Source organism: Amblyomma americanum, chromosome 5 (assembly GCF_052857255.1).
Source record: "Amblyomma americanum isolate KBUSLIRL-KWMA chromosome 5, ASM5285725v1, whole genome shotgun sequence".
NCBI lineage: Eukaryota > Metazoa > Arthropoda > Arachnida > Ixodida > Ixodidae > Amblyomma > Amblyomma americanum.
Window position 1 is genome coordinate 199,902,201 of NC_135501.1, and position 22,991 is coordinate 199,925,191.

Here is a 22,991-nt window from a genome sequence, read left to right on the forward strand (position 1 = left end):
AGTCACGCCCACTCTCCTTCCACGGTGAGTACGCATGCAACTGCGATATGCTTGCGTGTCTAATCTTTTTTTTTTTCTTTGCAGATGTGCTCACTCCTGCCTTGTCACACTTGATCCGACGGCACTGGTCCGCTTTGGCCCGCGCCGACATCTGGCCCGATATGCCAGCTGCGGGTCGTGCAAGGTTCTTTTCGTGTGCAGCCTCTGGCTCCAGTCACGAAAGCTGTACTGTCGGCTGCTTTGACTGCATCGCAGCGTCGTTTTCTGCGTTTTCGGTAAGCAGGACCACGAATTACCGAAACGAGAAAACTCGCATGGCTGCAGGTGAAAGCAGTGCCCCCTCAGGCTGTATCACCATCAGGTGCCGCTGAAGGGGGTCTACGATGCAGTTTAGTGGAAGTTTCGACAGTGCAGCCAGTGTACAGTGTGACCCTCGGAAAACTTTGGGATGCCCACGACATCCATGGTTGCAAGAGGAGGGCTTGGTCTGTCTGGTTGGTGCACGTTGCTGGAATCAATTGAGCAGCGCTAATAGGCGGGGCGGATGAGAACACAGATATACGCTGTGTTTTCTATCGTCCGGTCTGTTCACGGTGTTCAGTCGTTTCAATCCATGGTTGCTGTTGGCAAAGGTTCCTTTTTGTCTTTGCAGATATGCCGGCTTGTGGTCTCCCTTGGATAAGGACAGCAGAGAGCCGCCTCAGCAAGTGCGAGCTCGGAACTCTGGTCTCGGTCTGGCGTGCACCCCTTCCTGACTCGCATTGCTGCTGCCTCCCGTCACAAACGCTGTACTGTCGGCTGCTTTGACTGCACTGCATCGCAGCGTCGTTTTCTGCGTTTTCGGTAAGCAGGACGGCGACTTATCGAAACGAGAAAACTGGCATGGCTGCAGATGGAAGCGGTACCCCCTAAGGCTGTTCAGCACCAGACGCCGATGAAAGGGGGTCGAGGATGTAGTTTAGTCAAAGTTCGCGTGGCATAAGCCACGCTTGTCTCCGACAGTGCAGCCAGTGTTGTGGCCTTCGGATGACTTTGGAATTCTCACGACATTCACGGTTGCAAGAGGAGGGCTTGCTCGGTCTCGTTGGTGCGTAGGTGATGGGAACGACTGAACAGCGCTGGCAGACGGGGCGGAAGAAAACACAGGGCGTGTGTCTGTGTTCTCTTCTGTCCTGTCTGTTCGCGCTCTTGAGTCGTTTCCATCCAAGGTTGCCTTTTGCAAAGGTCCTTTTATTATCTTTGCAGGTATGCCGGCTTAGGGTCTCCCTTGAACCCGGACAGCACGGTCCGGCATCCATGCGCCACGCAAGATGCGCAGTTCCTGCCTCACGTGCGATGCCTCCTCCCTCCACAAGAGCTTTATCTGCTTACACGTCTGTGTGCTACGAGCCTACAACAGTTGATGGCCCACATAGCACTCGGTCTGTTCATCCTGAATTCCATATAAATTCCCCTTTTCGCGCTTGTCTGTCTTGTGCAGTCATTCCTCAACACTTTTACGTGCTAATTACTTATCTTTGCACACTTTCAAGGGTGCCTCTTGACCATGCAAGGTGGACGTCAGTTCGGCTCTTTTGCGGTGTGCAAGGTTACTTTTCTCATCAGCGCAGCCATTCCCGATTACTTGCACGTGCTAATTAGCTATCTTTGCACACTTTCAAAGGGGCCTCTTGACCAGGCAAGGTGGACGCCAGTCCGGCTCTTTTGCTGTGTGCAAGGTTGATTTCTTCTTTGCAATACTTTCGACTATATTTGTCTACTTCGCTTGCTTTCCTGCATTTCTTGTTTCCTTACGTGTTTAACCTGTGCCTTCGGATCTGAGCTTCATTCTGTCAAGAGTTGGTGCACAAAGGCCTACCGACCGGCCGAGGACACCAACGCTTTCCACGCTGCTGCTTCCTGTCAACGCAAGGAGGGCCCCCGAACAAACGCCTCTGGGAGACGTCGACGCGGTGACCTGCTGCTCCCGGAATGTCGTCGCCGCTGGGATCGGGCTCCAGTGTTCCAGCTCGGAGCTACTGCCGATGAGGCGCGCATGGAGCTGCCTCTGTCCCTGTCCTTGGCCATCGACGATTGGAGGCGGCGCGTCGAGGCCTTCAGTGTCTACCCCAAGTGAGCATAAAACGTGTCGTTTGCAACCGCCTTCATGACACTTTCACGGTTTGCATATTTCGTGTAGTTTTCGCTCTGTTGTTCGAACTTGCATGTTTATTTTTTTTTTCTGCCTTCTGCCGTGCCTTCATATCGTTGGGGCTTTCTCCCCTTGAAGCCGACTCCTCGGCATCGAAGCCTAAACTTTCCGTTTCTTTGTGAGCGCTTTTTCACTCTCCTTTTCTTTCCTTTTGTTTTGTTCGCCTCAAAACTACTTTGCATCCCTGCAATGTAGTACATACAGCCTGCACAGCTGCCACACTCAAGGTCCACCTGAAGCGCAAAATCCCCATATGCATACCATAAAACCCCACACCCCTAATCCCTTCACTTGCACCAGTTGACTGCTTACTGCACCTAGGTACTCCTACATTGTCAGAGCACCGCATTACTTTATCCGCTTGTGTCAATACATGTATTATAGATGGATGAGCGGCCATGCTTGACTCATACTTACTGTACCCCCATGACACCCCCTACCCTTTGCCACAGGGTAAATGTCCGGTCACCCGTCGACCGCACATGCTTTGCCACAAGGGTCAGGCGACTTCATATTTTTTTCCTAAAGATTAAATTTGCGGGGCCTAGATGCTGTCAGAGTGCACGCGCGAATTTCTTGTCCGTGTAATTTTGTTTACATCGTCTTTTGTTCCTGCAGGTGCGCTAGCTGTGGCCTTCCTGTGCACTACCCATACCAACTGGACTTGCTGTTTCGCGTGTTGTGCTCGGCGTCTTCTGAGACTTCACATCTGCCCCTGCAGTGACAGCCACGTGTCGTGCAAGATGTCTTCCTGTTACTACTGTGACATGCCAGAAGAATCCCGGTTTCCTGCTCCATCTTCAAATGCGCACCGTTAAATGACCGGCATTTATGCAATGCCTTCGCTGCGGCGTCCAGCGTGTTCTTCGAACTATGTGCGTTGAACAACTGGGCAGTGCATAATTTTATCCCTCTTCAGTCCAGTGTTTCCTGCCTTCACTTTCGATCATCAGTGCTGTGTCATTTTCCTAAGAGTGACCTCCCAGTGCTCCAAGCGCTGTCAACGGACCACTCCCATTCCACAACTGGACAGTCACTGTGCGGGCAGCCCTACCATCCATGTCCCTCCACGGCAGTGCAGTGTTCTTATTGTGCGGTGTTGTGTAGTGTCAGGGGGAGCCTCCTCTTGTGTTCACTACTTCCAGTCCTCATCAGTGAAGTCCTACCCGACAAGCGCCCTAGACACCCGCCTGGTGTGTGTGTGTGTGCCCAGTGTTGCCTTTCTCGGACCCCCCTCCCTTTCCCCCCTTCCCGGCTCTGAGCAGTGATCCCGACAGAGGGAAGCAGAAAATAGAGCCACTCCCCATCTACACTGAAGCGACATTGGAACAATGTGCTCTACCGTCTTCATCTGCCATCACAACACCTGACTCTGAAAAAGCAAAATCTGTTTGCCTTCTAGCGCGACCTTTTTCACAAGAACAGCCAATAAATCGTTTGCACAGCAACCCCGTACGAGCTTCTTGTCGCCACTTCTATGCTCGCCGGCCCCAGCCGGCTTGAGCGCGTTGTGGTTGACGTGGCTATGGCGTTTCTCAGTGCTTCCTGGCGCTGTAGCAAAACTGGTAAGATGCCCTTTTTTGTTCGCAGAAAATCCGCTCCAAAATCCGGACGTCTGAGACGTATGTTCAAAAGTAACCTCTTTCAAATGTGCATTCAGCGGCTTTCCATTTCGCAATGTTTTTTTTTTCCTAAAATACCAAATTACAACGTTCGGCTTGTACAGTACACATGCAGACCTCACCGACGTATCTTTAGTGAAAAAAAAAATTCAAAGAAATAACCAAAAAGATTCGCATCACGTACAGTTTAGTACCTGCTTAAAATAATCGCACCGTGGTATCAAAACCTACAGTAGGCTTGCTGCATTCCATACGATGCAGCATGTGACACTTAGTATTAAGCAAAGAGGAGACTTGGGCATTATCAGCTGGAGTGTGATGGTGAGTACATAGTTCTTTAAAAAAATATTTCTTACATCAAAATTTTGTCACTATTGATTTTATTACTTCCAATTGTTACACGGTGAATAAAACAGTGGTCGTGTTTACGAGTAAAAACCTCGCACCCTTCCTGCCAGATATTTTTTACTGCCCCTGCTGCTGGTGGTGGTAGTGGTAATGGTTCATGAAAAGAAATAACTAAAAACAAGGAAAATGTTTGTCGGCTACTGAAACTAGGGATTCGGATGGATATTTTTTTGTACTAAGCTTACATATTAATGCTCGCTGAGCGCCTCTATGAGCTCAATCCGCGCCTGCACGTTTGCCAACTTTTCTCAGGCTATGGATGACGTTGTGCAGGTAGGGTATAACGACAACTTTTTTGCGGTCGTTTCCATTGGGTGCTGGTGGACGTTGTTCCCGTCGTTTCTTATTGAGGCATTCTGCTACTGCTATAATGAGCTGCAAGGGGTAGCACGCAGCATGGAGGCGCCCTATCTGTTTATGAAGACCTTCTTGAAGCAGATGGTCACAGGATTTCTGAAGGGCGTTGCTGAGGCACAGGCTGATGATGCCTCGCTTTACTAACTTGGTATGGGCAGAGGCAAATGGAAGAAGTGGCTTTTTACCTCGCGGCTCGTAGGCCCAGTAGGTACGTGTGGCGGAAAAATGTAGCCGTGGGTCTTGCGGTGGGTGGTAGTAGTGACTCTAGGTGGTAGAAAGGTGGGGAAGTGGCTGGTGAGTGATTCTCCTGTAGGGGGCAGGCTCCTAGTTTGGGGCTGGTGGCTTCACTTCATCAGACTCACGGTGTGAAGTGACAGTAGCATTGTTTTCCCCACTAAAAGAAAATAAAACATACTCGGAGTGACTATACCCGGCCAGCTCGATGCCAATCAAAGTGGTCCTCTTCAAGACAATGTCTATCAGCTGTCACGATGGCTAAAAAGACCATGTCAAACATTCTCGGACAAAAATTTTGAGATTGGAAAATTGTAAGATATTGAATGGAAATATTGAAGGTCATTATTGAAATTTTGACAGCCCTTCTCCTGATGTGTAGCAAAATCTACCCTTAAACTGTTTCCAGCGATCGTATCGAACAGTAAAAACTGCTACAGGAAGCCAATGGAGAATGCTTTTGACGAATACAAAAACGTTAACAAAAAAAAAATAGGCCGTAATGCCGTCGGGTAATCCGGATATATATTGATTATTATAGTGAAATCTTGTATATATAAAAAATGCGTTCAAAAATGTCTGCTGTTCAAAAATGCTTTCGTCCGGAACTGCAGGGTATGATTACATCAGACCATCGCCAATTAGATTTTATTTTTTCCCCACATATTGATTAATCGGCTCTGCACTTTGCTCCCCTCACGCCATGGCTGCAAGCGGTAACAGCGAAGACCGCTGATGTACTTGGCCAACCGCTTCGCCAATGATGTTTTGCAATCCTGCGAACGAACTGCACGACCGCGACACCTGCTATAGGACAATAGAAATGAACCCGGTGCTATTGTTGCGTTCGCTCCTTCATTGCTTTGAAGGGTCTTATCGGTCGTCGGGTCTGCTGCTGGCTGCCATTTTTGTTCGAAGAAAGCTGCGCGTGAAGAGCAAGAGAATAAGATACGGCGGCAAGTTCATTAGTACTTACATGACAACGTTGCACTCGCGGTAATGCATACGTTACCTGTACGTAGTAGCACAAGAATAAACACATGAAGGCATTTAGACGTGACTAGTACTAGCGCCCTCACTAGTGATTCTATTGCGCTCTTACTGGTGCAAACATTCCTAAACTATACGTTATTCTTACCCTACGGTGTGCAAATATTTTCAAGCACGTTTCGGTAAATCACTTCAATGATGTGTGGGTCGCTGCATATATTTCTAGTAAGGAACATAGCAAAAGTAGGCCCGAGGACAACATTTCTTATTGGGGCTAGTTATCCCGCCATATTTCGAAGAACCAAAGCCGGGCAGAACAAGAAGACGAAACAGATAGAGATTACAAATCACTGAACGAACACGATCAGAAAATGAAAGTCACGCGCGAAAGTAGCCAAAAAGTTCAGCGCTTCTGCCCATTGTGTTCTTCTAGTTCTTGTCCGTTGTGCTACATGTCTAACGAAGAGAAGAATACAAGAGTACTGCGGAAAAGTTGTCCAACCTGTGTGCAGTCCAACACTTTTATGTTCCCTTCCTGTTCAGCTGTTTTTGGCGTGTCGCCTCTGAAAGAGATCATGCTCTTCCTGGAACAGCGAATATTGTTTGTGGAAGGCTGCATGAAATGGGCCAATTAAAGAAACGTACGAGGTTTTCGTTAGGGCCACTACGGTCAGCGAACTTGTTCACATGCGATCTTTATCTGTGTGGAACATTAAAGCCGGATATAGGGTGTGGAAACGTTATACTGGAGAATACGTCTATCATTGTAGTATAGATGTAGTACTATCAGTATGATACAGGCGGAGTAACGTACTCTGTTGTAGCGGTACTGTAGGTTGTTGTTGTTTGTTGTTGCCAGGAAGAAAGAAAAGGAAAGTGCACAGGCCTGCCCACTGGCTCAAGCCGAGCCACAATCGCTACGACGTGCAGATAGTAATAATAATAATAATTGGTTTTTGGGGAAAGGCAATGGCGCAGTATCTGTCTCATATATCGTTGGACACCTGAACCGCGCCGTAAGAAAAGGGATGAAGGAGGGAGTAAAAGAAGAAAGAGAAATAGGTGCCGTGGTGGAGGGCTCCGGCATAATTTCGACCACGTGGGGATCTTTAACGTGCACTGACATCGCACAGCACACGGGCGCCTTAGCGTTTTGCCTCCATAAAAACGCATCCGCCGCGGTAGGGTTCGAACCCGGGAACTCCGGATCAGTAGTCGAGCGCCCTAACCACTGAGCCACTTCGGCGGGTCGTGTAGATAGTAGCAGAGTTCAAAGATGAGATAGAAAGGCAGGATAGTAAAGACGCGCGGTATAATGACCCAGGCCGACCCCGGAGGCAGTGCAATACCGGGCCAACCGGTGGCGGAAGTGAAGCAACCTTCAAACACTCCGCCACACTTCCAAAAATAAGTCGAATTGGGACCCGTATCAGATATTCTACGGGGTCTGCAATCGCTGTACTGTACTGTAGGAAGAGCGTAGTCTTGTACATCTGTAGGAAGGGCGAGACATGTCCTTGTGAAAAGACGTTCCCCTGGCCACCTGCTAGCCCGTCTGAAGCTCTTGGACACGCTGTACCCAATCAAGTTTCTTTTACTCTTTCTTAATTATTAATCCTTTTTTTGCGGCCTCTCTGCCCTACAGCTCACCTTTTGGCGGCCGTCATATGTGCCTTTTGTAGCGGTAGCTACATTACGGCAGCATTTCGAGCTTTCAGCGCGGCGGTGGCACGTGACCATGGCGGCGCCACCACCGCCACGTGGTTCGTCACGTGACCAGCCACGTGGTGCGGAGCAGCTGCTGCTGCCGGAGGGGTGGCGCGCCGGCGAAACCGAGCTGCAACAGCTGTGCGCATGCGCCGTGTCAAGTACGACGAAGGTGAAGAAGGAACGCCCAGCGGAAGGGAGCGGCGAAAGACTGACTTTGCATTTCAACTGAGCAAGTTCCATTCGGCCAGCTGTCGCTATCGCGTCACTCCAGGTTTACCCAGAGCTAAACCACCACCATTTTTTTTCTATAATTGGTTTCCTCATAAATTTTCTCTTGGGAGTTGGCCCCTTTTATTTTCGATAACCTATGGTTTGTTGCGAGCTGCCTCTCACATTTTTCTTGTTTTTGTACTTATTGAGAGTTTTACAATAAAGTACGTATAGCTGGAGTAAAGTACTCTAATGTAGCAGTACTGTAGGAATAGCATGGTCTCATACATTAGCAGGAAGGGCGAGACATGACCCTTGCCAAAGACGTCATGGCATTGTGCTACGAAACAATAGAGTGAGCAGATTTGTGCACATGTGTGTGAACATGGCGACGAACGCGTTCGACGATAAGCTTCTGTTCGTTTCGAAAGTTCCAGCGTCCAATCGATATCGCTGTAGTCCTTACCGGTGCCCTCAGTTTGCGAGTACCCGTCGCGGGCGGGGCACCGGTGGTCACCCTCACTCACGGCCCACACCGAGATTGCGTGGAGTGGCTGCGGCACAAATTGGTCTCAAAGGTCTGCAGGCGCCCTGTGCAGTTGGACGTGATCTACTGGCTGGCTCTTTCCTCGACGCGAAACACAGGACAAGAGTTCTCAAGAACGCGAGGGAAACTTCAGCTTGAGCGGCGCGCGACACTCAGCCCTTGAGTGAGTATTTCGTCACTCATTTCCTCGTTGTGTATATGCATGCCATGACGTTGGCCGAAACCCCTCGTGTTGATACTTCGGCAGGGAAGTGGAAGGCATTCCTGTGAATCCTAAGGAGATGGAATGCGCCAGTGGATAATGTTGCTAGCGTGGTGTTGCCTGAATGGATACGCGCATAGTAACAAGGCTACTTCTCAAATTTTTGGAGGACACTGGCATCCTGGAGTAATGGTAGGTGTTATATTTTGCTTAGACTATGAGTCAGGGGCGGCGAAAGTGCCGACATGTCCATGTCGAAAGGTGACCTCACGTATCACCACCACTACCTTAGGATGCTCTTGTTCTGTTCGAAGAACAGACTCGTATACAGGGTTTTTACCTAAGATTTTACACAATTCTTAAAAATTGGCTTTGTGAGATAGAACAGCACTTTTTCGGTACAGTACTGTCAGCGGTGCAGTACACCAGAATGCAGTTAAAACGTGCTTACTAGCAGGTTATTTAACTAACATTGAATAGTTAACTTTTTAACTATTTCTGTTAAGCTCCTCATTTATTGATAGGCGTGTAGCCCAACGTGAGTAATATCCATATCAGTATGTACAATTTCGAAAAACGCGGTTACCCTCGGCGCTGTGGCCCAACAAATTTGGGCTATTTCGACGAGTTACGTGCACTGGAGAGGTTGTTTTGCCTGCAAGCTTCTCGAAATCTCATGCATGTTGGCGCAATGAAGGCAAAATTTGCTGGGCCCCAGCGCCGAGGGTAACCACGTTTTCGAAATTTCAAACACTCTTGAAGGCTTTTGAAAGAGGGTAAAATACTGATCACTATAAACTGAGGTAAACTGTAATAAGAAAAAAAGAGGCTTATTCACTGCACGAAACAAATGGCCGCCGGTGCTGAATAGCGTGATTTCCTATTTCCTATCCCGGTTCGTTGACACGCCTCTTGTAAGTAAGGGACAGGCGTTCCCTTGAAATCATAAAAGAAAGCTTTGGCCAATTTTCATTTTTACATCGTGTGACAATCGATATATGTGCAGCACCACTGTAACCCTCTTCTGGTGCATCATGCGCCCTACCAAGGTATTCCTTTCGAAGCGAAAGGCTTCACTACGCTAGGTAAAGCAGTCGTCGCGTAGGCCGGAGAATGACCTTGAACGACCTTCAACCCAATCACGTTAGCCGTGTATGACCATATGTGGCACAGTTATCGTGCCGAACCCTTGACCCCTGACCATGAACCATTACTTTTAGTTGACATTTGACATTGGGTGACCTTTGGGTTGACCTTTGACCTTAAGAACAACCGATGGTGTGACGTGGCGCCACGTGATGACATCCGATGGGGGTGTCGTAGGACCATGTGATACCACGTCACAGCCAAATGGTCGTGTGGGTATATACCAAAACGGCTGTCGCGAGCGTGTAGCGGAGCTGCCATGGACGAGCCTCAGCCTCTTAGCAAGCGTGCTTGCTTTTCGCTGAATTCAAGGGTTAGCCAAGTTAAGCCACTGCCAGTTTCTTTTTTTCAACGTTGCTTACGCAACAGAGGCCCAGGAGTGTAGCCAGCTTTGTGTGATCTCACTGTTTAGTCAAGGAGACTTCAGTCTATCTTGTTTGCTGTTGGCTCAATAGGCCAGCAAATCTGATTAGACTTGAAACACATTCTAATTTCAAGGGATCTTATAAAGCCTTTGTTCGGCCATTATTGGGTTTACATTAAGTGCGTAAAGCACTCTGAGAAAGCAGCTAAGGCTTTTGAAACGTCCAGTTAAGAATTGCCCTCATGCGAATACAAAGGCACAAGGAAATTAACTAAGAAACATTTTTACTACTCTCATTAATTCAAATTGACTCTTAGCTCATTCTTATTTGTTGAGTCTAGCTAAGCATAGTTCACTTAACACTTGGACTATCCAAGATCAGATGCAAATAGCTTGCTTTTGTAGAAACAAGCAATTCCATGTCACAAGCGCTGATTTTAGGTGCGCCACCAAAATTTCTAAAAAGCCTCCAATAAGAATGCCGCTCGCGTTTGAAAAGCAACCAGACCTCTGTTTTCTATTCAGTCGTTTATGCGCCTCGATAAATCTTCAAGCAGATTCGATTATGAGATGAATCCAGTATACTTAATGAAAAACCTAAGATTAGTTTTTCAGTTTGCTCTTCACGAAACCAATAACTTTCCATCATTTTGACTAAAACAGGGTCTTCCAAAGGTAAAAATTGGCAGTGGCTTAACTTGGCAAACCCTGGAATTCAGCGAAAAGCAAGCACGCTTGCTAAGCGTCCGAGGTTCGTCCATGGCAGCTCCGCTACACGCTCGCGATAGCCGTTCTAATAATACACGACTACGTGGCTGTGATGTGGTATCACATGGTCTTACGACACCCCCGTCGATGTCATCACGTGGCATCACATCACCCCATCTGATATTCTTAAGGTCGTAGGTCAACCCAAAGGTCACCCAATGTCAAAGGTGAACTAAATGTAATGGTTCAAGGTGAGGAGCCAAGGGTTCGAAACCACAACTGTACCACACATGCTCATACACGAATAACGTGGTTGAGCTGAAGGTCAATCAAGGTCACACGCTATGACTGCTTTACCTAGTGTAGTGAAGCTTCTCGCTTCAAAATTCTTAGCTGATGCAATCAAGAAAGTTCCGCGACACACGTAGTAGACAACAGCCTGGCTCTTGTGTCCTTGCCGCAGTCATTTAAGTTTGGTACCGCTCCTTGGATGATTTCGTATAAAAAAGCGTGTCTCCATTTTCTTCGCATTGCCCTGGTCACGTGACCTTGTGAAGACCATATAATGAGGTGGCCGTCGTCGTTCGAAAATAAGTTTCAAGTTCAGTGCCTCGTCGTCTTGTTCTTGTCTGTTGTGTTTTAAGGAACTGTGCTGGTTCTTCCAAGTATGGCATACAACAGCAGCGTGGTCATGAAGTTGTGTAACTTACAAAACTCCGCACGCCATACTGTCACTCGCAGATTTTCAAGGATTCATATCTACTTCAATATGGTATTTCTACGAGTCTGACCGACAGCTTTAGAAGCAGCCAAAGGTATTGCGTAGCCGCTTCCGCACAGTAAAGTTAGGCTCCTTCCCTGGCCTCTTCATGGTGGACGTTGATCTGGCGTAGGATGATTAGCAGACAGGCTGGCAGACGATGGACGTACGGTAGGCGAAGAAACAGAGGGGCTGGACATTATAAAAATACTCGAAAAATAAAAAAAGCAGATACACACAAAAGAAACAGAAGAGTCACTCAGCTGTCAAAGCTGACAGCACATATTTATTTTATTTTATTTTACAAGTACTGCCGACCTTATGCAAGGTCTTGGGCAGGAGTGGGTGGCCATGAACATACAGAATATATACATATAACAAGAAAGCGCACTTCAAGATAACAGATGGTCTCCATTGTCAAATTCGCAAGGTTCCTTATACAGAGTTCGATTGTGACCGGGGAAAAAAAAATGTGTCATGGGTGTAAAAGGTGAACACGGGGCTAAGGGCCCAGTTACCGACTCTAACACTAAGCTAAGGGCCCAGAGGATAAGGGCCTAGATGATTCGCATGTGTCTTTTTACTAGTCATGTAAATGAAATTGTTTTGATTGCTTGATCGATCGATTGATTGATTGATTGATTGATTGATTGACTGACACAACAAGTAACTAGCCGCAACGGTGGCTCAATGGCTGTGGTCCTCGGCTGCTGACCCGGAAGACACGGGCTCGATCCCGGCCGCGGCGGTCGCATTTCGATGGAGGCGAAATTCTAGAGGCCCGTGTACTGTGCGATGTCAATGCACGTTAAAAACCCCACGTGGTCGAAATTATTCGGAGCCCTTCACTATGGCGTCCCTCATTGTCTGAGCTGCTTTGGGACGTTAAATCTCGTAACATGAAGTAACATATCTTTAGCTCGCTGCTCGCTCTTCACGGTTTCCCGATAGCCGGGAAAGCCGGGGCGAAGCCTGACCAAGAACCGCACAAGACCTCGCAACACACTCTTAAATAACCAGGCCGTAAATTTTTATAAGAGAGCAACGGGGTTGAGATACGTAGTAGGTGCTGCAGCACACGCTAAGCTGCGCGTCCCCTCCACCTGTATTTTCGACAGTGTTCCAATCAACTCGAACCTCGCCAAGGTTGCCGGGGGACGGGTTGGGGTGGAGTGGGGGGCGGGGGGTGCGTTAATTATAGCGGCCGAAACCTCCCTTTCAGTCTTAGGAAAAAGTCAAGATAACGCGCACAGATAACTTCGCACACAACGCTGCCCAGATAACTCTCATCCGTATTCTGGAGTCAACGAGATTCTACTTGCTCATGGCTGTGACGACATCGCCCCGATAAACGATACATACCAGACAGTACAAATCTTACGAAAACTTGCTGGTAGAGCCTTCACACTTCAACTTCTTTCAACCTGACACTCCTATTCTTGCAACATTTAAACCAAACACAGTCCTAGTGCGAAGAGGAACACACCTGTTTAGTGGCTATACGCCCTATCGCTTTTTTCGTGACAGTTATGCCCCGCCGCGGTGGTTCAGTGGTTAGGGCGCTCGACTACTGATCCGGAGCACCCGGGTTCGAACCCGACCGCGGCGGCTGCGTTTTTATGGAGGAAAAACGCTAAGGCGCCCGTGTGCTGTGCGATGTCAGCGCACGTTAACGATCCCCAGGTGATCGAAATTATTTCGGAGCCCTCCACTACGGCACCTCTCTCTTCCTTTCTTCTTTCACTCCCTCCTTTACCCTTCCCTTACGGCGCGGTTCAGGTGTCCAACGATATATGAGACAGATACTGCGCCATTTCCTTTCAATAAAAAACCAATTATTATTATTATTATTATTATTATTATTATTATTATTATTATTATTATTATTATTATTATTATTATTCGTGACAGTTATCTATAACAAACTCTCGTTAGTCGAATCATGTTCGTGGTGTGACGGAGTGCACCTCACCGATCGTTGCGCTCGTCTGTAATAACAATGGCTCCTGTCTTGCTTGCAGATAGGGTGCAGACGCGATAACTGTGTCTGATGACGCCATATGTAAGCTCCGGGTTCGGAGTGCTGCTGCCACTGCACAATTTCGCCACCATAAAAGAAATCCCAACCCGACGGGTGCAGAAACGTTGCAGTGCATCACGCAATGGCATATTTGTGTCCCGGTATATCCTGGAAGGAAGCATGATATGCGAGTCGTTGAAGCCGCGACGCCACTGAGTCGGCCCGCGCATTCCATGGCATCAGGTGTGAAGCGAAGTTGTCCAATCGATGGCTATAGCATACGCCGGGTAGTACTCAGGCCACAGGCGCGTTCGGACATCTGTAGAATGTGAGATAATGCGGATCCGAGACGGGACTCGGTACGTCTGTACGCCCAGTCATCTGCCCTTATGCTTTTTCTCACTGAGCGCCTTGGCTAGCTCTTCAACTATGGTCTCGTTAGTCGTTCGTTCAACGCAAAAACAATCAATCAATCAATCAATCAATCAATCAATCAATCAATCAATTTCTTCGTTGATTGTTTGGCTAACAGTGCAAAAGTGTAAGCCAAGGAGGTGCAGGCAAAATGCGTTACAAAACGCCTTAGGCCTGCCCTCCTAAAACAATCAATCATTCAGTCGTCAACGTCATCATCATCAGCCTCACTACGCCCACTGCAGGGCAGAGGCCTCTTCCACGTCTCTCCAACTAACGCAAATGCAGTCTACTTCATTCTTATTCGCCTGCTAATTTTGCCCCGGTATATATTGCTCGGCCTGTATAGATTCATATTTTTAATTTATTATCGTCATTTTTCCAGAGAAACATGAATTTTAAAAATTTGCGTATTTTTCTCCTGAATGTGGACAGCTTAGCAGGTGTGGTTATGCATGCTTTAGTTTACCGATAGTTACACCGATATAGAATAACCAAATACAATGCATTGTTGCTTAAGACAAGAACAGTATAATAATAATAATAATAATAATTGGTTCTGGGGGAAAGGAAATGGCGCAGTATCTGTCTCATATATCGTTGGACATCATACGTAGCGAAACGTCACCGCTTTCAGCGGACGCGTAGCTAGTGCATTGCAGGTGCAACCTCCATCATAGAGCACACTTTTCAATGACGTGACGCATCGCTTTGTACTCACGAGTATTCGAACGAAAGTGCTGGTTAGGGAGAGCATCAAATCACAAAAAATTGGCAGTGGCTTAACTTGGATTACCCTGGAATTCAGCGAAAAACAAGCAAGCTTGCTAAGCGTCTGAGGCTTGTCCATGGTGGCTCCGCTACACAATCGAGGCAGCCCTTCTATATATATCCACACGACCACGCGGCTATTACGTATCACATGTTCTTACGACACCACCATCGGATGTCATCAAGTGGCTTCACATCAAACCATCGGATGTTCTTAAGGTCAAGGGTTCGACACCATAGCTGTACCATATAAGGCATTACACGGCTATCCTTGGTTGGGCTGAAGGTCGTTCAAGGTCGTTGTGCTGTCTACCCGAAGACTGCTTTATCTAGCGTAGTGAAGCTTTTCGCCTTAAAAATTGTACCATGTTCTAGAAGTTGCCATTACGTCCCACAATCAGCAATAGAATTTGTATTGCTTTAATTGAAATCGCTAAACCTTTCTCGTTTTCAGACCTCTAATATTTTACATGTCGCCTTTCCCTTTTGCAGGCCCTGAGGATGCTGCCCCCTTGAGTCGGTAGTTTCCCGACAAAGCACCTGGCCGGTAGACCCGGGCGCAATAAACGAAGGACGGCCTGTTCCTCGTGGCGATTGAACATCAGCACTATATTTCTTCGCGCTTTCAAGACTTTTCTCATCCATAAGCCTAATAACTCGCTTCTCACGGATAAAAACATGCATCCACTGGCAATTCAGATCGTCTTCGTCCCTATGAAAGTCCTGGCGGTCATCTACGACCTCATCACACTACCGATCTATGCCGTCTTCCAGAAGCCCTGGCTCCACTGGAAACGAAAGCGCACTTGCTTCGCCAAGCCTCTCATCGAGGGTGACCCATCTTCCGCATACCGTAGTTTGAGAAGCACCGAATACCCCAGCTTCAAGGGTTGCCAGACACTGGACGACGTCGCCCGCGCCGCGGTTCGCCTTCATGCCAAGCGTCCCGCCCTGGGTACTCGACCCTTGCTGGGATGCACGGAAGAGATGCAGCCGAGCGGCAAGATCTTCAAGAAGCTCATCTTAGGTGACTACGAGTGGATCACGTACGAAGAGGTGGACCGCAGGATCGACGTCACCGCCCGTGGTCTGCTGAGCTTAGGTGCGAAGCCTCGGAAACTCTTGGCCATCTTCGCCGAGACGCGGGCCGAATGGTTCGTGACGGCGCAGGCCTGCTTACGCACCAACGTCCCCCTTGTGACCTTGTACGCCACGATGAGCAACGATGCCATAGTCAGCGCCATCAACCAGACGGAAGTGACGCATCTGGTCACCTCTGCGGACCTGCTTCCGAAAGTGCTGAGTAATCGGGACAAGATGCCGTTGTTGACGCACGTTGTGTACATGGAGAGCGCCGACTCCAAGCTACCAGCGCCGTTGCCTCAAGGCTTAGAGGTCAGTACTCGTACTTAGAACAGATATGAAGGATTGGGTTGGTACTGAGAGCTTAAAGAAGTTTTTGTTGCGCTTATTGAAGCGAAAGCTTCACTATGCGGGGTAAAGCCAATTTTGCCGTGCGTTGCCGGTCGACCTCCAAGTGAGCCAGAGGTCAAGAGTGGCTATAGGCATTACCATATGTGATCCACCATGGTGTTGTACTACTTGACCTTTAACATTTCGATCCGCCGGTAGAGGGCGGTAGAATAGGCCGCAGCGTTCATTGGCTGACCATGCATTTTCTCGGGGTGGATCACTAACCACCTGCCGGGGTGGCAGGGAAGGCGCGCTGCCTATCCAGTATGCGGAACGCACTCCAGGGTACAGACGCCAAGCCGCGCCTACTTGCCCGATACACCACAGCTTTCGCTCGCTAACCATGTTTAGCAGTAGTTAAATCTCAGCTAAATTTTTTTGCGTTTACGTCCTCAGGGCAGTTGTAGTGAGCAGAACAGTGCATTTATTTCGTATCTTACGTTCCAAGGTTAGTGCGGAATTGATAGACATTGCTGTTAGGGAGTCCGGATGTCGTCAACCTCGGAAAGCAACCTGGTGGAATTTGCAGGCAAACTAGAGGGCCCTGGAGTAATTTCGACCACCTTGGTTCTTTACAGCGTAATGAACTCTCAGTAACCGTTATTAGGAATTTCGCGGGAATCATTCCACCCCCTCATGTTCAATAACGGAGCCTGACATGGTTTGGAGGTAATGAAATCGGCTGCGAGTGATGGTGATTGTGCAGCAACTAGTCGAATGTGTAGACCGCGAGGAATTTAATTTTTTTATTCACATTGAAGCATATCGAGCATCGATGTTGGCAATGCGCGTAGTTGGGCGCACAATGCTGTTTTAGAAAACGTAGTCGCAGGAGAGAGGTATCCTTTTGGTAACTGACGGCAAGATGAGAGCATTGAAGATGGTCACGTCACGCACTGAATTTTAGCTCTAAAACGATTCGCAGGAAAATCACCAAGAAAAGCAACTGCTTAGTATAGCGGCGCTGGAGCCTCAGTACCAAGGCTGTAAACAGGCGAAAAGGCCAGAATTTTGGCCTTCTGATCCCCATTCACGCGCTCACTGCCGTTTGTCACCACCAGTGGCAGGTAGAGGTATGCTGTGAGGTATGCCTGCTTTTGAGCCGTTTAGTAGGACCCCCTGGACGTTGGCCTTGAAGTCTGAAGCTCCGGAGGAATAATTATGAAAGTTCATCTCTGCTTAGAGAGTTTTGGAATGTAGGCGGTGCGAAGCGATCTACAATGCATGGCCTGGAAGCAACCCTAGTGGACTGTATATTTTTGACAAAGGTTGTATATCAAGCCACAAACAGTAAAACAGGCACCTACAGGTGTGGACGGAAGTAAATGAAGCACGCTGCGACCTTCGAACGCAATTTACATGATACGCACCTTCACATTCTGAATGTTGAAGGTGTTGTTAGCGCAGTGTTGTTGAACAGTGTTGTTTGCACTGTTCTGAATGTTGAAGGTATACGCACCTGAAGGTTGACAGTGATCTTTGGTGGAGTGTGTCATGAACACATGGTGTTTCATTTCTCTTATGGTTTTACGATAAACTTCCACCGGAGTCTCTCTGTGAGAAATTCGGTGCGCAGGAGGCCGCGGTATAATAGAGCCGTATGCGCACCGGAGTTGTGTATCGAAGATGCTATTAGGGATGGAATGATTGCACTTGAAATAACTAGCGTGTTCCGTTTACTAATGTCCGAACCTATGCTTGGGCTTCGCACAGCGCAAACCAGATGCTTGTTGGATGCAAGACGCAGTTCGTTTGCCTCTGTCTCAGCTTGTATCTTTTTCGAGTGTGAGAAAGCCATCCGAAGTAGTAGTACAGTCGAACCTCGTTAAAGCGATACGTTTTATAACGAAATAATGAATATAACGAAGGAATGACGATTGCCGTTGGAAACTTGGTCCACAACAGCAGTTGAATATCACGCATATACTACAGCAAGGTGATAATCACGCATAGTTGCCATGTCGCGACAAATATTCTGCTACTTCCGTGCAGGTCATCCCGTTCGGCGATCTCGTAAAGCGCGCAAAAGATTACCAGCATCCTTTGGAAAGCTCGCCAACCCCGGACGACGTGGCCATTGTGATGTTCACGAGCGGATCAACAGGAGTGCCCAAGGGTGTCGTGCAAACACACAGGAACCTCATAGCCGTCATGAACGGCTTCGGCGCAGTGTCGCTCCCCTTCAACATTTGGACATGCGAAGATGCCCACGTCGCCTACCTGCCCCTGGCTCACATGTTCGAATTCATGTCCGAACTAATCATTTTCGGCGTCGGTGCTCGAATAGGCTACTCGTCCCCTCTGACCTTGACCGACAAATCCACCGCCTTGGCACCGGGCTGTCGAGGCGACGTGACTCTGGTCCAGCCGACCTACATGGCCTGCGTACCGCTCGTAGCAGAACGTCTTCGCAAGGGTATCTGCGATGCTGCTGCCTCTGCGGGACCTTTCTTCAAGGCTTTCTTCGACTACGCCGTTCGATACAAGACCTTCTGGCTGGACCTCGGCTTCGACACGCCTCTCCTGAACCGGCTCGTCTTCCAGAAAACTCGTCTTCTTCTAGGGGGCAAGTTGCACTTCATCGTGTTTGGATCGGCGCCGCTGTCCAGACACACTCGCCGATTTATGCGAGCCTGTTTCTGCTGCTACGTCACAGAAGGGTACGGCCTTACCGAGTCAGGAGGCGCCGGAACTCTTATGGACGTCGAAGACGTGAGCGAGGAGCGCGTGGGAGCCCCACTTCCAGGGTGCTACATCCGGCTCGTCGACTGGCCAGAAGGCGACTACAGAACGTCCGACAAGCCAAACCCACGTGGAGAAATCGTCATTGGCGGAACGTGCGTGTCACGAGGCTACTTCAAGAACGACGAGCTGACGCGAGAGTCATTTCGCGAGGAAGGTGGTTTGCGCTGGTCCTACACGGGAGACATTGGCGAGATCTTCCCCGACGGCACGCTCAAGATCATCGACCGCAAGAAGGACCTCGTCAAGCTCCAGCACGGTGAATACGTGTCCCTCGGCCGCGTTGAGGCAGTGCTGAAGACGTGTTCGCTCGTGGACAACGTGTTCGCCTACGGCAGCTCGTTGCACACGTACCTTGTGGCTGTGGTTGTGCCCAACCGCGACCAACTCCTCAAGATCGCTTGGGAAGTCGGCAGAGAACAGGCGACCGCCACGCTGAAAGAACTGTGCCAAGACGCCGAAGTGGCGAAGGTTGCTATGGATAGGATCCTGGCGTACGCGCGTGCTAGCGACCTGCAAAAGACTGAAGTGCCGCAGAAGGTGAAGCTTACTGCCGAGGAGTGGTTGCCGGATACGGGATTGGTCACGGCAACCCTCAAGCTTTGCAGGAAACCATTGCAGAGTTTCTATCAGCGCGACATCGCCGCTCTCTACGAGTCGGGGTAAGTTAGAAGAATGTGGCCAATATATGCCGACGTCATGTCCCGACATGACCTACTTTATGCAGTGCGGGACCGTGCAGTGGCCCAGGGACCCAGAAGGGTCTAAAACTCACTTGCGAAATAAAGTTTTTCTGTCTGTCTGTGGCCAATATGACTGAGCAAAGGTTTTAGGCCTGGAAGTGTGTTTCATGTAGCAAAGCGTCCAACGGAACATTGTGTAGATGGGTAGATACGTTTACAAGTTCCAGCCAAAAAATCGCAAAAAACACCGAAATCAGTGTTCCGGTATATTCACATGCCCCATGTCCAAGCCTTATGCTATTGTATATTGTTGTAGCGTTGAAAAATAACAATGAAAAAGTAAATGTATGTGGCGGTCGCATGACATAGCTTCATGGAATGTGCGTCTGACATCTATGTGAAACTACCACAGTTTATGTGAAGCTATGACAAAATGGACAAGGAGGGGAAAACTTCAGGGTGCTTGCAAGTACACCGAGGCTTCCCCTCCCTTGTTCATTTCGTGATTGTGAAGAGCCATCTGCCCAACTTCCTCTACTTTGTGAAGCTTCGTTTTATTACCAAGACTATGAAGGGAATAAAACGTTTTGTCAGACCATGAAACAGCTAAACAGCTATGTTTGGGGTATCTGACTACAGTTAGGAATGATAGTATTCTTGCAACGTTTGTGTCATGCCATATATTGAGCGATGTTCGTAGTGAAATAAGGTGTGAAAGTGTGTGAAAACAGCTGGATGTGACTTTGCTCTGATTACAGAAAAGCGGATGGGCTGACATGGTTCAACTGCCGCAAAGGTTTGGCTTCCGAAAGAATCGGCGAATATTTTTCGATGCTAACGCTAAGGTGCGACTCGCCAAAAACATCTCGAAGATTGCGCAAATATGTTTTCAAAGTTCCCCAAAATAGATTTTAGCGGGTAGAAGTAACCAAACAAAGGTTATCTGATTAGTGGCTAAAATCAAGAGAAGAGTAAAATTTCACAAGCCATGGCTATGTGGCTTGAACCACCGCCAGATTTAAAGGGTTAAGCCTTATCCATCCGTCCATCCGTCCATCCTTCCGTCCCTCTGTCCATCCATCCATCCATCCATCCATCCATCCATCCATCCATCCATCCATCCATCCATCCATCCATCCATCCATCCATCCATCCATCTTGCGCATGCGCCTGCAGCATCGGGACCAACCAGCGCGTGTTCACCGGCGGTAGATGGGCTCCCGGTACTCCGGTAACGGTAACACGGTATGCTAAATGTGTCGAATATCAGGATGACAGAGACCGTAGACAGCGGTAACTCACCTCTGCGGCGTGCAAGTTACATCGGTGTGCAGTATGTACCCGTCGAGCAGTAAAGGTACCGTGGGGGAGCGGGTCAGCGGGTGACCGATTGAGAGCGAGTTGAGTTGACCATCGGTTAACAATTAAGTAGCAGGAGTTGTTCACGAGCCCTATAAGCTATGGTTTGATCGATAAGTTCACAAAGAGCATCCAATTGAGCATACACCTTTAGAACGGGCACGGCTTTAAGAGGGTAAAGATAAGTGCTCGCGCGTGGCTACACGATTGATCGGTTCAGGTTAGTCCCACTGTCGGGGGGGAGGCAACGGAATTGAAGGATAAAAATGCGCAGGTGCTCACTGCATAAGTGGCACCCACTGGAGAAAATAAAAACCAACTGCAGCAGTGCGCCAAGGTTACCGTACACATGTCGCACATGAAGAAATTCCAACCGAAGACTAGATCTGCGAAGCGTGGGCAAGTGTTATCGGTCCATGCGCGAGCCAAGCATACCATCGTGACGGCCAGAGAAAGCAGACTAGCCAAAACGCGCATGCCCCCTTTACCCTAGTTTATCTAGTCCTACCGTTTACAGCACACAGTTATTCAATTTGAAACCAGATGGCGCCACCGGCGCGCTCGGAGCACGGCGCCATTACGGGCCTCGTAAGTCGCCGGCTTGTACGCCTCGACGCAGCAGTGGAAATATCGCGGGTGGCTGCCCAATGTGTTCTTTTTACGAATATGTGTAAAATGTAGAGGAAATGCGTGCTGTGTTGTAGATCGCAAGAACTGCGACAGGGAGATAGTAAAAGATGCGATCGTTTGCGAGCTTCAAGGAACCGAACTGAACAAGGACGTATGCTACTACCCCTGCTCGCGGCCGTTCGTCAAGCACCCTTTCCGAACGGGCGAGCGCAGCAAACACATTCGCCAGTGCCAGATAGCTGGTATAGAAAGAAAGGTTTGGATCTTGGAAAATCTTAGATGGTAAGTGCACAACATATAGCTGCATGAACAAGAGCCGTCACTTTCGTGCTTTCAATTGCTGTGCAGTTCCGTCTGCGTGTGTAGCGAGGCCTAATTGCTCGTGTGCCGCCTTTATAAACAGGAGCACACGAAGCCGAATTAGAAAAGGAAAAGAAGGACGACTTTGGCTCCTACATACTGCTGCTGTAGAATGTGCAGAGCACAGCTTGCGAGCGGACAACGCTTGCCGTCAGTACGTGTGTTACATGACGTTTTGGTGCTGCGGTTGAACTTCGCTCCAAGTAGCGCGGATTTCGTGGACAATATTCGGAATAAAAGATTTGCCTTACGGCTGCGTTGCTGGGCGGCCTGACATTGTGAACTTCGTGTTGAACGCGTTGCCATGCGCGCGTTATAACATATCGTGGAATCCTTCGAAACGATTGCACACCAGCTCGTGAAGGATGCTGGATGAATGGTGCTGCTGCGATGATAGTTAACATTTGTGTGTTTATTTATTTTTGTCGGCTTTCTGTGTTTAACATGCCAGTAGAAAATATTTTCGGTTTCCTAAGCACCGTTAACAGGTTGTAAACAACTGCGTACGATGCGCATGTGAGCGTTTCAGAGCGGTGTCTGCATGCATGTCCACATGAAAAAACAACCCGCGCTGCCGCAGGAGCACTAAACTTTGCCATTTTAGGTAATAACAATAAAAACATTCATCAAAGCTTTCAGCTCACGCAAAAACAAGCATTCAGGCGATCCATCCGTTGGCTTGAAGAGGGAGAGCTTAGCGGCTCTCTGCGACATGAAGCCAGATCACGATATCACCCGTCATGTGCTCAAATTAGTGTTCTCACATGTCTTTCGAATCTTTGGCCAAACCATGAGCCGAAACACTGCCTCTCGGAACCGGACCATCACACGCAGCGCAGCCGTCCTGTCGAGCTAGGCGCGCACCGAGCAGTTATGAGGCGTGTAATAGCGGCGTTATCACGTGATCAAAGATGACAGCCCTCATGATATGGTGCTGTAAACAGTCCTCTTGCATGGACCAATCACGCTGCCATATCTCACGCCCCAGAGATATGGTAGTTTGTTTCCCTCTTCTTGTCACCTAGAAAAAAGAAGTATCCTTCGTTGAACGCTTCTGTGTTCCACGCAATAATTTTGGGGAACTATGAAA

The 22,991-nt window shown here is 48.6% G+C and overlaps 1 protein-coding gene and 1 long non-coding RNA gene across 2 annotated transcripts; both read left to right on the forward strand.

Annotated features, from left to right (window-relative positions):
* Window positions 1-1,145: 1,145 nt before the first annotated feature.
* LOC144135496 (uncharacterized) lies at window positions 1,146-3,424 on the forward strand. Its single transcript, XR_013315516.1, has 2 exons — window positions 1,146-2,112; window positions 2,810-3,424. It is a non-coding gene; the product is annotated as an uncharacterized LOC144135496 (long non-coding RNA).
* A 4,801-nt stretch (window positions 3,425-8,225) lies between these two features.
* On the forward strand, window positions 8,226-19,671 carry LOC144135497 (long-chain-fatty-acid--CoA ligase 4-like). The gene is made up of 3 exons (XM_077668148.1): window positions 8,226-8,432; window positions 15,147-16,049; window positions 18,120-19,671. Exons 2-3 carry the CDS (start codon window positions 15,333-15,335, stop codon window positions 19,533-19,535), a joined length of 2,133 nt encoding a protein of 710 aa, XP_077524274.1. The 5' UTR covers window positions 8,226-8,432; window positions 15,147-15,332; the 3' UTR covers window positions 19,536-19,671.
* Window positions 19,672-22,991: the final 3,320 nt, after the last annotated feature.

Excerpts from the sequence above, each read along its gene's own strand:
- LOC144135497 (XM_077668148.1), top strand. The coding sequence starts at position 15,333 with ATGCATCCACTGGCAATTCAGATCGTCTTCGTCCCTATGAAAGTCCTG. Across the intron at positions 16,050-18,119 it reads CGTTGCCTCAAGGCTTAGAG|GTCATCCCGTTCGGCGATCT; the intron begins GTCAGTACTCGT and ends ACTTCCGTGCAG.